The sequence below is a fragment of the Acinonyx jubatus genome, chromosome A2, assembly GCF_027475565.1.
Source record: "Acinonyx jubatus isolate Ajub_Pintada_27869175 chromosome A2, VMU_Ajub_asm_v1.0, whole genome shotgun sequence".
Taxonomy (NCBI): domain Eukaryota; kingdom Metazoa; phylum Chordata; class Mammalia; order Carnivora; family Felidae; genus Acinonyx; species Acinonyx jubatus.
The window spans coordinates 1,763,033-1,779,018 of record NC_069383.1 but is presented as its reverse complement, the minus strand read 5'-3'; the positions used below and the strand labels follow the sequence as shown (position 1 = coordinate 1,779,018).

At 42.1% G+C, this 15,986-nt stretch overlaps 1 protein-coding gene across 4 annotated transcripts in view; it reads right to left on the bottom strand.

Moving 5' to 3' along the window:
* The window catches only part of LMBR1 (limb development membrane protein 1), a 152,298-nt gene extending 138,608 nt beyond the window's left edge, over positions 1-13,690 (bottom strand). For 2 of the 4 annotated variants that reach the window (XM_027051208.2, XM_027051210.2), the window contains exon 1: positions 13,423-13,688. In XM_027051208.2, coding sequence (XP_026907009.1) covers positions 13,423-13,488 — 66 coding nt within the window. In that variant the 5' untranslated portion in view covers positions 13,489-13,688. Of the gene's footprint in view, positions 1-13,422 lie in introns of all 4 variants that reach the window. The other 2 variants (XR_003417566.2, XM_053217808.1) reach the window with 2 other exon arrangements.
* Between the last annotated feature and the right edge of the window lie 2,296 nt (positions 13,691-15,986).

The following is a 15,986-nucleotide window of genomic DNA, read 5'->3' as shown; positions in this document are numbered from 1 at the left end:
ATAATTTCCTAGGCTAGACTTGGGCTTGGGGGGGGGAGGGAGGCAAAATTTAGACAATCTTCCATATGGACTTAAAATCATTTTTATTCAATTGCAAATAAAACTCTGACTCTAACTGAAATTGCATTAAGTATATATAAATTGATTTTGGAAGAGTTAACATTTGCATGATATTGTCTTTCCCTCCAGAAATGTGGAAAATCTTTTCATCTGTTAGATAATATTTCATACTCTTCAAAACATTTTTATGGTTTTCTGCATACTTTCTTTGTTCCTTTCTTAAGTTTAGTTCTGATTTATTATACCTTTTGTTGCTAATGTAAATAAAATATTTTTCTTACGTTGACCATGGTTGGCAATTACAAGTATACAGAAAAGCTCCTGACTTAGGTATAGTTACACTGTTTCCAGTAAGTTTACCAAGCTCGCTCATAATTTCAGAATCTCATGGTTTTTCTAGTTACACAATCACGTAACAAATTTAAAAAGATCATCTTCTTTTCTAATAATTATAATCAGTATTAATATTCTTAGCTTTCTGAATCCCCCAGAATCTCAAAAATAATGTCCAATAGTAATGATGATAGCAGACATACCTGCCTTTTCTTCATAATAATGAAATGGCTTTTGGTTTCCACATTTAGTATAATGCTTCTTGTTGGTTTTTTTAATATTTAAGTAATTGTCATTCATTTCTATCTTATTTAGCATTTTGTCAGGAATGGTTGCTTAATTTTATCAACATTTATTGGAATAATCAATTTTCCTTTTAAATTGTTGAGATGATAAGTTATGTTAATATGTTTCATGGTACTAAGCCATCCTGATGCTGATCCATCCCTGGAATAAACCCATCTTGTTTACTGTGTATTAATTCTTTCATATGTTATTATACCATACTACATCTTAAAATTTTATTGGCAGTTATAAATAAAATTATTTTATAATTTTCTTTTTTATTCAGATTTTGAGGTTATGGTAACTTAATTTCACAAAATGAAATTAAGAGCTTTTCTCCTTTTTGTGTGGGTTACAATAAATAATATTAGAATTATCTGCTCTTGAAGGGTGATACAGAATTCAGCTATGAGCCCATCAGATCCTAGTATTTCATATGACAGAGTTTGACATACATCTGCAATCTCTTCTATGGTATATAACTAATTCAAGTGTCTAGACTTTTCCTTTGTTAAAGAAAATTAATCTAGACACAGACCTTGTATCTTTCACAGAAATAAACTCAAAATAGATCACAGTCTTAAATGTAAACCACAAAACTACAAAAAATCCAGGTGATCGTGGGTTTAGCAATGACTTTTTCTATATGATATGAAAAGCATTATCCATGAAAGAAAAAAAATGACAAATTGGACTTGATTATAATTAAAAACTTCTGCTCTGTGAAAAACACTGGTAAGAGAAGATAAGCCACAGGCCAGTAGAAAATTTGTATAAAACACACAGCCAATAAAGAAGTTGAACCCAAAATATAGAAAGAACTCATAAAACCCAAAAAACAAACAACCTAATTAAAAAATGAGCAAGAGGTCTGAAGAGATAGCTCACCAAAAAAGATACCATACATGAGAATTAATAACTCAAAGTGGATCACAGATAAAAAGTGTGATGGCTGGGGCTCCTGCATGGCTCAGTCGGTTGAGCATCTGACTTCGGCTCAGATCATGATCTCACTGTCCGTGAGTTCAAGCCCCGCGTAAGGCTCCATGCTGACAGCTCAGAACCTGGAGCCTATTTCAGATTCTGTGTCTCCCTCTCTCTCTGCCCCTCCCCCACTCATGCTTGCTCGCGCTCTCTCTCTGTCAAAAATAAATAAAAATTAAAAAAAAATTTTTTTAAATGTGACAACTAAAATTATAAAATTCTTGGAAAAAAGTACAAGAGTCTTTATGACCTTTGGTTGGCAAGGCCTTCTAGAATATGACATCAATACAAAAATGACCAAAAAAATTGTATAGATTAATTGTATTTCAACAAGATTAAAAACTTTTGGGGTGCAATCAAGAAAGTGAAGAGGTGACCTACAGAATAGAAGAAAATATCTGCAAGTCATATGTTTGATAAGCACATTATGTCCAGGATATACAAAGATTACTTGCAACTCAATAATAAGAAAAAAAGAACCAATTTAGAAAAGGACAAAGCATACGGGGCACCTGGGTGGCTCAGTCGGCTAAGCATCTGTCTTCGGCTCAGGTGATCTCATGGTTCATGAGTTCAAGCCCAACATCGGGCTCACTGCTGTCAGTGCAGAGCCCACTTGAGATCCTCTGTCCCCCTCTCTCTGCCCCTCCCCTGCTTGTGCTCTCTCAAAAAATAAAACATAAAAACAAAAAAAAAAAAGACAAAAGATCTGAATAGACATTCCTCCAAAGATGATACACAAATGGCCAATAAGCACACAGAAAGACATTCAATGTCTTTAGTCATCAGGGAAATGCAAATCAAAACCACAATGAGATAACACTTCATACTCACTAGGATGACTATAATTAAAAATCAAAATGACAGTTAATAGCAAGTGTTGAAAAGGATGTAGAAAAATAGAAATTCTCCTACATTAATGGTAGAAATGTGAAATGATATCACAACTTTGGAAAATAATTTGACAGTTCCTCAAAATATTAAACAGAGTTATCCTATGATCCCGCAATTCCACCCAAGAAAAATGAAAACATACATCCACACAAAAACTCATACAGGAATGTTCACAGCAACATTCTTCATAAAAGCCAAAAAGTGGAAAAAACCTGAAGGTCCATCAACTAAAGAATGAATAAACAAAATGTGGCATATCCATATAATGAAATATTCTCTGACCATAAAAAAGAATGAAGTATTGATGCATGTTACAACGTGAATGAATCCTGAAAATATCATACTAGCTGAAAAAAAAGCGAGACACACACAAAAAACACATACTGTATGATTCAATTTATATGAAATATCCAGAATGGACAAATCTGTACAGACAGAAAGTAGATTCATGGTTGCCTAGGACTGGAGGATTCAGGGGGAAATGGGGAATGACTGCTAATGGGTATAGGGGTTTCTGCTGGAGACAATAAAAATATTCTAGGATTAGATCATGGTGATCATTGCACAACTCTTAACTATACTAAAAACCACTGAATTGGGTTAATTAGATGGTATGTGAATGGTATCTCAAAAAAACTATAAAAAAAACAGTTGAGTTTGTTTTGTGCAGAACTTCCACTGTTCTGGTGAGAACCAAATTCATACACATGTATAAAATGCTAAATATAAATTGTATAATTTCAGTGATCCCACCTGGGTTCAATGCTCTTACGTTTGCATGTAAAACTAATATTGCATTATATCTATACTCTAATAATGAAGCAGCAGAAAGAAATTAAGGCAACATTTCAATTTACAATTGCACCAAAAATAATAAAATACCTAGAAGTAAGTTTAACCAAGGAGGTAAAAGACCTGTACTCTGAAAACTATAAAACATTCATGAAAGAAACTGAAAACGACACAAATATTCCATGCTCATGGATTAGAAGAAAAATATTGCTAAAATATGTATACTACCAAAGCCATCTATGGAATAATGCAATCCCTATCAAAATATCAACAGCATTTTTCATAGAACTAGAATGAATAATCCTAAAATGTGTAGGAAACCACAAAAGACCTTGAATAGACAAAGTAATCACGAAAAAGAAAAGCAAAGATGGTGGTATCACAATTCCAGATTTCAAGTTATATTAGAGAGTTGTAGTAAACAAAATAGTATGATACTCACACAAAAACAGACACGTAGATCAAGAGAACTCAATAGAAAACCCAAAATAAACCCACAATTATACGACCAATTAATCTCTGACAAAGCAGGAAGAATATTCTATGGGAAAAAGTCTCTATAACAAATGGTGTTGGGAAAACTGGACAGCCACATGTAAAAGAATTAATCTGGACCACTTTCTTACACCCTACACAAATAAACTCAAAATGGATGAAAGACCTAAATGTGAGATCTGAAACCATAAAAAGCCTAGAAAAGAGTACAGACAGCAACATTAACACATTTTTCTAGATATGTCTCCTGAGGCAAGGGGGAAAAAAGCAAAAATAAACTACTGGGACTCATCAAAATAAAAAGTTTCTGCACAGCAAAGAAAACAACCAACAAAACTAAAAGACAACCTATGAATGGGAGAAGATCTCTGCAAATGACATATCCAATAAAGGGCGAGTATCCAAAATATAAAGAACTTCTACAACTCAACACCCAAAACAGAAATAATCCCATTAAAAAATGGGCACAAGACATGAACAGACATTTCTCCAAAGAAGACATCCAGATGGCCAATAGACACATGAAAAGATAGTCAACATCACTCATCATCAGGGAAATGTAAATCAAAATTACAATGAGATATCATCTCACATCTGTCACGGTGGCTAAAATCAAAAACACAAGAAACAAGTGTTGGCAGCATGTAGAGAAAAGGGAACCCCTGGGCACTACTGGTGGGAATGCAAACCAGTGCAGCCACTGTAGAAAAAGTATGGAGGTTCCTCAGAAAATTAAAAATAGAACTACCCTATGATCCAGTATTCACATTGCTGGGTATTTACCCAAAGAACACAAAAATACTAATTGGAAAGAATATATGCATCATTATGTTTACTGCAGCATTGTTTACAACAAGCCAAATTATGGAAGCAGTCCAAGTGTCCACCAACGATGGAGAAATAAGATGTGGTATATATATACAGTGGGTATTACTTAGCCATCAAAAAGAATGAAATCTTGCCATTCACAACAGCATGGATGGATCTAGGGAATATAATGCAAAGCAAAATAAGTCAGAGAAAACAAATACCATACGAATTCACTCATATGCAGAATTTAAGAAATAAAACAAATGAACAAAGGGGGGAAAAAAGAGACAAACCAAAAAAACAGACTCTTCACTATTGAAAACAAACAGGTGGTTACCAGGGGGAAGATGGGTAGCAGGATAGGTAAAATAGGTGATACGAATTAAGAGTACACTGATCTTAATGAGCACTGAGTAATATATGGAACTGCTGAATCACTATATTGTACACCCAAAACTAATATAACACAGTATGTTAACTACATGGGAATTAAAATAATTTTTTTTAATTTAGAACACCGAATATCAAATAAAAAGCACTATGGCAATTTAGGAGAAAAGCCACATAATAAAAGAAAAAGCTTTATATTTTAGTACCTTTAACAGCATTTTTTTCTTGCTTTTTGAACAATCTGTATTTTCATTTTCCACTGGGTCCAAAAAATTATACAGCCAGCCCTGGAACACATTTAAAAGCTACTGCATAGAACTTCTTGGAGAGTACGTACAGAAGCAAAATCAGAATATAAAAACATGAAGAAAAAATTCCCATCACCTTGCTCTTTTATTATCTAGATGTCCCTCAAGTCAACAAAGTTATATCATGTGCTCTTTGTAACTACAACCCTGAAACCCATTCAACGCTTCCTCTATTGTTTTTTTGTCTTTTTCAAATGTATTTATTTTAAATGTATATTCATTTTTTTTTGAGAGAGAGAGAGAGAGAGAGAAAGAGAGAGAGAGAGAGAGGGAGAGAGAAAGAGGGTATGCAAGCAGGGGAGGGGCAGAGAAAGAGGGAGACACAGAATCCAAAGCAGGATCCAGGCAACGAGCTGTCAGCACAGACCCCGACGCGGGGCTCGAACCCACAGACTGCTAGATCATGACCTGAGCCAAAGTCGGACGCTTAACTGACTGAGCCACCCAGGCAACCCCAAAATTCCTCTATTCTTAAACAAGCTTAATTCAATACCTCAAAGTCAACAGAAATAGTGAATCCCAATGTACTAAGTAATGATCATGCTTCAAATAATGTACAAGCACTTTCCTGGCATCATCTGACCTAATCTGCACATCTTTAAGATACGTATTATAATTCCTTTTTTCATAAACAAGAAAATTAAGGTTCCAAGAGATTAAGCAACGTGCCCAATACCACACAGCTAGTAAAGCACAGATGTGACTGGAACCTACACCACCCCGATCCAAACCCAACAAATCTGCCTCCTTGTTTAGCTTTCAGCACTGCTGTGCAGTAAAGTGAAGCTCGCGCTCTCAATAAAGTATAATAGTTAAATTTCTGGCTTTTGAAAGAAAGTATTAGACTATGATTAACAACAGTATAGGCCTCAATAATGCACCTGATACTCAGACTCCTAGATCAATCCCGCAGAATCCCCATCTCATGATTTAGCATGCTGGGGAAAGCCTGCTGGCAGTCCTAGATGCCCAGCTTTTCATCAAATTCCGCATTTTGTTATGGTGCTCTGAAAGATACAGACATATATTTGAGGAAAATTAAAATAATGTTAGATGATGGGGTGCCTGGGTGGCTCGGTTGAGCGTCTGACCTCAGCTCAGGTCATGATCTCACAGTTTGTGAGTTCAAGCCCTGCCTTGGGCTCTCTGCTCTCACTGAAGAGCCCGCTTCGGATCCCGTCTCCCTCCCTCTCTGCTCCTGCCCCAGCGCAAGCATGCACACTCTGTATCAAAAATAAACATTTAGGGGCGCCTGGGTGGCTCAGTCGGTTAAGCGTCCGATTTCAGCTCAGGTCACGATCTCGCGGTTCGCGAGTTCGAGCCCCACGTCGGGCTCTGGGCTGACGGCTCGGAGCCTGGAGCCTGCTTCCGATTCTGTGTCTCCCTCTCTCTCTGCCCCTCCCCCGTTCATGCTCTGTCTCTCTCTGTCTCAAAAATAAATAAACATTAAAAAAAAATTAAAAAAAAAACATTTAAAAAATAAAAAATAAAATAACGTTAAATGAATGACTTCTAAAGGCCAAAAACTGTACTTTAAGGAGTATGTGGAAAGTTCCTGAATCCTAAGCCCTGAAAAAGATATGTAGAAACCAGTACAGATTTAATATCGGAATAACTCTAACCCTTCCATCTAGAGAATCTATGGCCTACACAACGGAATCACTATGAGTTTTATCACGAGTCCTGCCACAAAATGACCCACATAGAAAAGAATATGATATTTCAAGTTCCCCTTACACAATTTGAACTTCATGCAAATTTAATTCTACAAAGCTTTTTTTTTTTTAATTCTACAAAGCTTTTTAAAAACCAAAACATTCTGGCATATCCAAATTTCAAGCCGCTGCTGGTTGAGATGCATCAGCAATGGAAAGACAGGTAAAGTGGGATGACAGAAAACCAGTTTTTACAATGTCACCCTGGGAAGGCAAATCCGAGCTGCAGAATCTGGCACCCCACTAGCGTCTGAGGGGAAAGTGGGAAAACAGGCACAGAGAACATCAGTGCTCTGGCACGGAGTCAACGAGGGCAGAGCCGGGGGTTCTACACCCAGCAACTGGGACAGGTCACCCCAAGCTTCTCCCACCTCCAGCACACAAGTTCTTCTGTGCCAGTGGAAAGAATAGTGAGGAGTTGGATCCCAGGAGTCAAAAACTCTGAGCCAAAAATCAGCAAGACATCTGGATGGAGGAACAGACAGAAGGAAATACTTCTCAGAATGCGTATTATTCAAAACAATCCAAAATGTGTTAACAAGGATCCCACTGAAATTCTAGGGAAGGAGATTCTGAAGATTCTAACAGACAAAGGATAACGACATTAACAGTGTAAAATTAGAATTTATTATCTTTATCGTGTGCCCTTTCTGAATTGTTTCATATTAAGTGTTAAAATATTTACAAGGGCTTTCAAAGATAAATTCTGAATTTTATCACCTCATGTCCGTTTTTTCTTATAATGCCTTAAGTTCTTTGAATTATCCTATTACTGGGGCACCTGGAGGGCTCAGTCGGTTAAGCGTCCGACTTTGGCTCAGGTCATGACCTCACAGTTCATGAGTCCAAGCCCCGTATCAGACTCTGCACTGACAGCCCCGAGCCTGGACCCTATTTCGATTCTGTATCTCCCTCTCTCTCTGCCCTCCCCTGCTCACGCTCTGTCTGTCTCTTAAAAATAAACATTAAAAAAAAAGTTTACAAATTATCCTAAAACCCAAGATTTTCAGGAAATTAACCTACGCCACTATATTTGGATATAATCTTCAACGTCCAATCATCATGAGTGAATATCTACAATTATCCTCTACAAGTACCATGCAGAATAAACCAAAAGCATACAGCTCTCAGAGATTTTATATTCCATCCTACTGTATAATGTTAGCTTGGAAACAAAAGGAAAACTAACACCAGAAATCACACTGAAATGGTATGACATTCTTTGGATGCCTACACCTCTCAGAAATTATACTTCCAATGATCACTTAAGATGGAAAGAATAAAAAGAAAGGAAAAACTATCTCGCGTGTAATCAGAAATGCCTCAGTCTCCTTCAACCCTAAGTACAGAACTAGGGAGGAGTGAGGTATACTCACAAGGAGAGCAGTGAAGGTCAAAGCCTCCTGATGAAGGAGTCTGAGTGACTGCTCTAACCAATTACCACAAACTTAGTGACTTACCATAAACTTATTACCTCAAAGTTCTAAAGTCACCTAACATGGGTATCACTAGGCTAAAATCAAGACATCAGCAAGGCTAATTCCTTCTGGGGGCTCTCAGGAGAATCCATTTCCTTGACTTTTCCAGCTTCTGGAGGCATTCACTTTCCCTGACTCATGGCCTTTCCTGCACCTTCAAAGTCCTTCACTCTGTCCTCTGCTTGTTGTCACATCTCCTTCTCTGACTCTGACTCTCCCGCCTCCCTCTTATAATGAACCTTGTGACTGCACTGCACTTACCCATATAATCTAGGTCAATCTCTCCCTTAACATAATCGCATCTGCAAAGTCCCTCCTGCCATGTATGATGACCTACAGCTTCCAGAGACTAAAACACGAGCATCTTTAAGGGTTACTGTACCACCGACCAGGGGAAGTTCATGTAACCCAGTTTAGCAAAATCAAATACAAAGAATCCTCTCTACCTCTATCCCATTCCTTTTTGCTCACCTATGTCATAAAATTAATATATGATTGGTTTTGTATCCACTACTCCATTCCACTATAAGACTTTGTGGACCACACTGAGAAAGAAAAAGCACCCCCGGACATCTGGAAGCTCGCCTGCTACTATCGGCTAGGCCTTGTTGTTGCTACAAACTGGCTAGCATCTCAGAGCAAGGCACTCACAGCCAGGCCTCGATAATCCTTCCTTGAAAATAAACAACTTCAGAGAACGTCAACATCACAGAAGGGCATCCTATGACCATAATGGACAAAGAATAAACAATACCACTCTGTAATCATGACTGAACAAAGACAAGAAACATGAATGCCATCCAAACCACACAAATGACCAAATATCTTTCCATCATGGTTCATAAAAATGACTTGCTTCTTTACCAATTCCAGCTTTAGCTTCACCCCAGTCTTCTTGACTTCTAGACAAGATTAAAATACTTAATCATAAAACTATCTCTGCTTCCTAACAGCATCCAATACAGATCAAAGCCCCACTTTCTTAAACTCTTTCCAAATCACCCAACACAAGCACAAATCCTATTTTTAAAAGTTCCTTTCTAATACTCTCTTATTGAAACACCCCCACAGTTCCCAGTGGTATGCATTTTCCCTCACTGCAACATGCCATCAACCCAACTTATCCAACTACAGGTATATTCCTGGTGGTCTTTGTCTGGAAGGCAGTGAAAAAAGCTCAGAAAAGCCTATAGACCCCCAGACAACTGCATTCCAAATTTATATACAAGATTAACGACTCCCTCCCATCTTCTGCCCAACCCCTATTTCTCAAGAGGGAAGAGCTAAAGTTTTTATCTGCAGCACAAGGAGTAAGCCATGGAAATGAAGGGGAGACCCTGGTAGAAAAAGGCAGGTAAACTCACCTAGGGAAACAGTAGAGAGAGAATGACCCCTGGCATCTCCATTACATCCCCACTCTATTTGGCCAAAAAGAAGGAATTTGAAGGAATTCAAATAAATTAGAAAGTCCTAAAATCTCTACTGTTGTAAAAGTCCTAGTCAACCCCAGAACTGTCCCCCCAAAATACTTCAGCCAAGTGAGGGAGCTTAAGCCATAGCCAGAACAAGGAAGAATTTAAATTGCGCAGCCATACCAAAACTCCCTGCCAGCTAGTTTCATAGTCTCTCCGTGGTCCTTTCATTAGCCTTAAAATAAGCATTTTATGTAACCAATCTAGTTGGATCCCACACAACTCTGTTATGGTGGAGGTTTAAACTTTATAGGACTGTAAATATAGCACAGGCTGTGAAATCAGCCTGCCTGGATTCAAACTCTGGTTCTATCGCACACTGGCTACGTGCTGTGAAATACCTACTTCGCATGCTTGCTATGAGACTCCAATAAGACACCTGATAAGCACTCAATTAATGGTACTTATTATTAAACTAGTGAAGGGATTATGGGGATTTTCTGGTACAGTTATGCATTAATCTGTGACCATTTTAAAGTAATAGCTCTATCGGTAAAAGTGGCATCAAGGTAAGAAAGCCATTTTGAAGATAACATCTAAGAAAATGCATCCAAACAACAGATGCACTAAAAGACAAGTGATGCTGTGCAACTATGACAGGTATAAAGAACAGATACATATAAATTGCTGTCCATATTTCAGGTCTCCTGCTGAGCATTTAATAAGCTAGAGACAACGTTTTAGTATCCTGGGTAATGGTTCACGGATGCATGTCATTTAAAAATAGGTTAATCGGGCGCCTGGGTGGCTCAGGTCATGATCTCGCAGTCTGTGAGTTCGAGCCCCGCGTCGGGCTCTGTGCTGACAGCTCAGAGCCTGGAGCCTGCTTTGGATTCTGTGTTTCCCTCTCTCTCTGCCCCTCCCCTGCTCATGCTCTGTCTCTCTTTGTGTGTCAAAAATAAATAAACAAAAAAAATTAAAAAAAAAATAGGTTAATCAAAGGCAGGTCACATATGAACCAATGAAAATTCTGTGTATGAACCAAGGATTATAACTAATCCAATTCTGCACACATGAAGCTGAAAAGAAAAGGGGAAAATAAACAGCAAAAGGAAGAAAGAAAATAGATCATTACCACCTGGTTAATAGCTAAAATTCAATGTACTCATTAAAGTAATTGATGAAAGAACTCTGAGATGTTCATAATACTAAAGACAAAACAGGATTATTAGTAAGTATTTAAAAGTTAAACACTACACAATATGCAAAAACTCAAAAATCAAAGACCCCAAATGTAAGAATTAAACTATAAAACTCTGAAAGGAAAACATAGGTGGAAATCTTCATGACACTGGATTTGGTGATGATTTATCCAATACAACACCAAAAGCACAGGCAAAAACAGAAAAAAATGGATAAACTGAACTTCATCAAAATTAACTTTTCTGCCAAGAACACTATCAATAGAGTAAAAAGGCAACCCACAGAATGGGAGAAAATATTTGCAAATCTCTCATTTAATAAGGGATTACTATCCAGAATATATATAGAAGTGCTAAAACTCGGGGCGCCTGGGTGGCTCAATAGGTTGAGTGACCGACTCTGGCTTTCGGTTCAGGTCATGATCCCAGGGTTGTGGAATCAGGCCCCACCTTGGGCTGCGCCATGAGCATGGAGCCTGCTTAAGATTCTCTCCTCTACCCGCTCTGTCCCTCTCCCCACTTGCTGTTTCTCTCAAAACAAAAAATTCCTAAAACTCAACAACAAAACAATCCAATTCAAAAATGAGCAAAGGACTCAAATAGATATTTCTCTACAGAAGATATACATATGGCCAGGAAGCACACGAAATAATGCTCAACATCACTAATCATCTGGAAAATGCAAATAAAAACCATGATGAGTTAACACTGAACACCCATTAGGATAACTATTATTTAAAAAAAAAAAAACCCGCAGAAAACAACATGTGTCAGTAAGAACATGGAGAAAATGAAACCCTGGGGGGGCACCTGGGTGTCTCAGTCAGTTAAGCACCCAACTCTCGATTTCCGCTCAGGTCACGATCTCATGGTTCGTGAGTCTGAGCCTGACGTTAGGCTCCGCACTGACAGCACGGAGCCTGCTTAGGATTCTCCCTCCCTCTCTCTGCCCCTCCCCCACTTGCGCACACGCTCTCCCAAAATAAACGAATAAACTTTTTTTTTAAATGAGGAAAAGACTTGAGGCTTCACAAGAGTTCCAACTACCCATAAACACACGAAAAGGTACCGAAATTCACTAAACCGTTAGGGAAATGCAAATAAAATTTGTTGCGCAATAAATATTACGACGCTTAGTACAATGGCTTACATTTAAACAGGACAGAAAATACTAAGCATTGGTAAAGCTGGGGAGCAACCACACCCCTCATTCAGTGCTGTGGGAGTGCAAGGTGGTGCAAGCACTTTGGTAAACCGGAGGAAAGTGTCTATTAATGATAAATGCGCAACCTACACAGCGGTCCCACCCCAGGGCATCTTCCTAACAGAAATGCGGACACACGTTCACCGAGAAACACGTACAAGAATATTTGCAGCCCCAACCTGTTAACTACTGAAGCGCCCCTGAAAAGTAAAACAGGGGCTCGGTCTATTGAGCACCTGACTCCTGATTTCGGCTCAGGTCACGATCTCAGGGCTGTGCGTTCAAGCCCCACCCACGTCGGGCTCCGCGCGGACAGCACGGAGCCTGCTTGGGATTCTCCCTCTCCGTCTCCCTCTCCCTCTCCGTCTCAGAATAACTTTCAAAACAAATAAAATAAAGTCGGTCGCACTACAGTCACACAACAACAGCGACAGGAACGAATGCTCTTTATTCCAAGTTATGACTCGGCAAAGCAGCTCTCAATTTCAAGATCAATAAAGACACAAATCCGGCGATTCTACACCAGAATTCCTTCACCCCCGAGCAAGGGCTGTGACCGAGTCTGGGAGAAGTGGGAAGAGGGAATGTGTAAACCCGACGTGCGACTGCTGGGAAAACACGAACACATCGGGACGCGCGCGGCGCACGACGAAAAGGCAGACACAGCAAAGCCGGTTTCTAAGGTCCCAGCAGGACGCCCGCCACCAGAAGTTGCCCGCGGAGCACAATGGACTCAGGCTCGGGCCCTCCGGGGCCTCAGTCGCCGCCGTCCCCCACAGCGGAAGGCGTCCGGCGGGGCGCACGCGGGGCGGGGCCGGGCCGCGGGGCGCCGGGAGCGGCCGCACAGGCACCTGCACGCACACCTGTGTGCGCTCACGGCAGAGCTCGGGGCGGAGGGCGCGGGTGGCGGCGCGGCGCGCACCCAGCTCGCGCGCGGGGGGCGCGGGGCGCAGGGCGCGGCCGGGGGCGGGGGGCCGGCGGGGGGCTGCGGGACTGCGGCCGGGGCGCGTGGGGGGGGTGGGGGGGCAGGGCCGTGGGGGCGGGGCGCGGGCCGGCTCACCGTGGACTCCCGCACTTGGCTGTGGAAGTGCTGCTCCCGCGCCGACACCTCATCTTGCCCTTCCATCCTCCCTCATGCCCGCCGCCGCGCCGCCCGCGTCCGCGCGCTCCGCCGCACCATCGCCCGCCGGCTCGGGACGGGAGCAGACTGACAGCGGGCCGCCGCAGGGCCGGCGACCACGACCCCCGGCGCCGCTTCGGCCGCCTCAGCCGCCGCCTCAGGCGAAGCCGCTCCGGCTGCAGAGGGCGGGCGCGGGGTGGGGCGGGGGCGGGACCTGACGTCAGAGGAAGGCGCCTCGCGTCAGAGGAGCGCGCCGCGCCGTCTGCGAACGGGAGCCGCCGAGGGGCGTGGCCTAGCGGGGCGGGGAGGCGGGGCCACGCCCCCAGGAGGCCGGCGCTTGGCCGCCTTGACCAGTCCGGAGCCGCGCGCGGACGCGAGGTGGGTGGGTCTGCGGAAGTGGGTTCCTCCTCCTTTAAGGTTCGGTGACTCGTGGGCGGCCGGCCGCAGTGTCCGTGCACTTGTTTTCCGCAGAAGGTAATTATCGTGGCAGCTCCTGTTAGTGCCTTCGCCGGGCACCCAGCACCCGGTCTCTGGCCCTTGGCACTCAGCACCCGGCACCCAGCGCTCAGCCTGCAGAGCACCTGGGCGGTCAAGCAGGACGTCTCTCGCGGGGCCTTGCGCTCTGCCAAAGTAGGTAAAAGGCCAGCAGAGTTGCTTCCGGACCCTTTTTGGGCGGAACCCTGGAAACCTGGCTTGTGTGGATGTGATAAGGGGCTCGGGCGGCCGGAGGTCTCGGGCTTCCCCACCTGGAGAACGTAGATAGCCCTGGACAGGAGGCCCTCGCCCAATCCCTGGAGCCCTCCCTGTTCCTCTGTCTTACTACCTTCCCGACACCCTCGGCAGCTCGTTTATAACATAACATAACAAACATAACATAACACAGTAATTCATCCCCAGTCTACATTAAGTATCTTTTTTTTTTTTTGGATTTTTGCCATGAAGCTGAGTTTGAAGGAATACTTAGTCATTTTACCTTTGGATTTATTTGGCTATAGAGAAGTCATGTAAATTGCTATTGTCTGTGTGATTTTCTTGGCATCTCTAATTAAAAATTCTAAGGAAGCAAGAAAATCTAGAAACTCCGTTCAAATTATTTTAACAATGTATGTGAATTTAGATTTTTTTCAGTATCTTTTGAAATTTTGAGTTAAAACTTTTGTCATGACTCAAAAACTTTTTTTTTTTTTATGGTCTGCAAAAAGCTTGCCAGCCCCCTATACTGTGCCCATGACGCACTGTGCTGTAAATTGTTGGTAGTGGGAAAACTGGGGGGACACGCGCTTTGTTCTGAGAGTTCCTCTGCTGACACAGGCTAATAAGAAACCAGGAATGCTTCCAACCGGTCATATGCAGTGTTCACTTTTATTTTGAAAATGTCTCAGGGCCCAAAAGAATGAGGGAAAGACAGTATCTGAGTCTATTTCTCTAGACACCCAGGTTCTGCGAGCTGCGTTATACACCCCCCTGAACTGACCTGCATAATTTCTAGATTAATCTCTCCAAATCAGAAGGGAGGCAGATCTTATTTTAAGATGTGTGGCATTTAGACGTGTTCCACAAAGTGGATGCATGCATCTCTGCTCTTTCTAACCCAGCACTCCGAGCATCTAGACCTTTCTGTTTTCTTTAACCCTTAGCCCAGGATAGGAGACTTCAAAAATGGCCAGAAGCTCACCCCTCCCTGTACATTCACCCCTTTGCCTTGTGGCTTTGCCCTTCCTTCCATCAAGAAGTGTATCTATCTTCCACTCCCTTGAATCTGGGCCTCAACATGTGACTTGCTTTGTCCAAAAGGACAGAAGAAAGTAGGAGGTTCCTGAAAAGCGCTTGTGCGTTAGGGCTTGTCCTCTGCTACCACCCCCTGGCACCCTCCAACTGCTACTGTGCAAATAAACCCCAACTAAGCTGGTTTGGGGGGCCCAGTTATGTCTGTCACCCTATCTGCCACTCTTCTGCATCCCTCTAGAACATAAATCTACCCCAAAATACAGTTTTTCTCCCCTGCTCAAAGCACTGCAATGCAGTTATTCTCACTAACTGTAAGATAAAATTAAACTCCTTAACTTGGCATTCAAGACGTTGACTTTGGGGCCCTACCTCACCCTTCCAGACATCCTCCCCACTTCATTCGCTGAACAGCTCTTTGCTGCAGCCTGGCTCTCTCCTCTCTCCACCCCCAATACCAAGGCCCAGCCACTTTACTGTTCCCTATCCTCTTTGCTGCTGTTCAGTCAGTGCTACCTCCCTTCAGCGTTCACACCGGGACCTTCCTTCTCCACAAAGTCTTTCCGGACAATTCCAGTCTCTTCATGCATTCATTCAAAACTGTGGGGACACGATGGAAAGAACCCTGCTGCGGTCCCTGCTCCCACAGAGCTTACAATCCAGGGGTGCAGCAGAAAACGTACAGAGGCTATATTCCTGGCCATTCATTTGACCCTTAGGACACATGTCCTTGTATCTGGGTCTATCCATAGTCAGCATATAAGCTCTTCAAGGTCTAG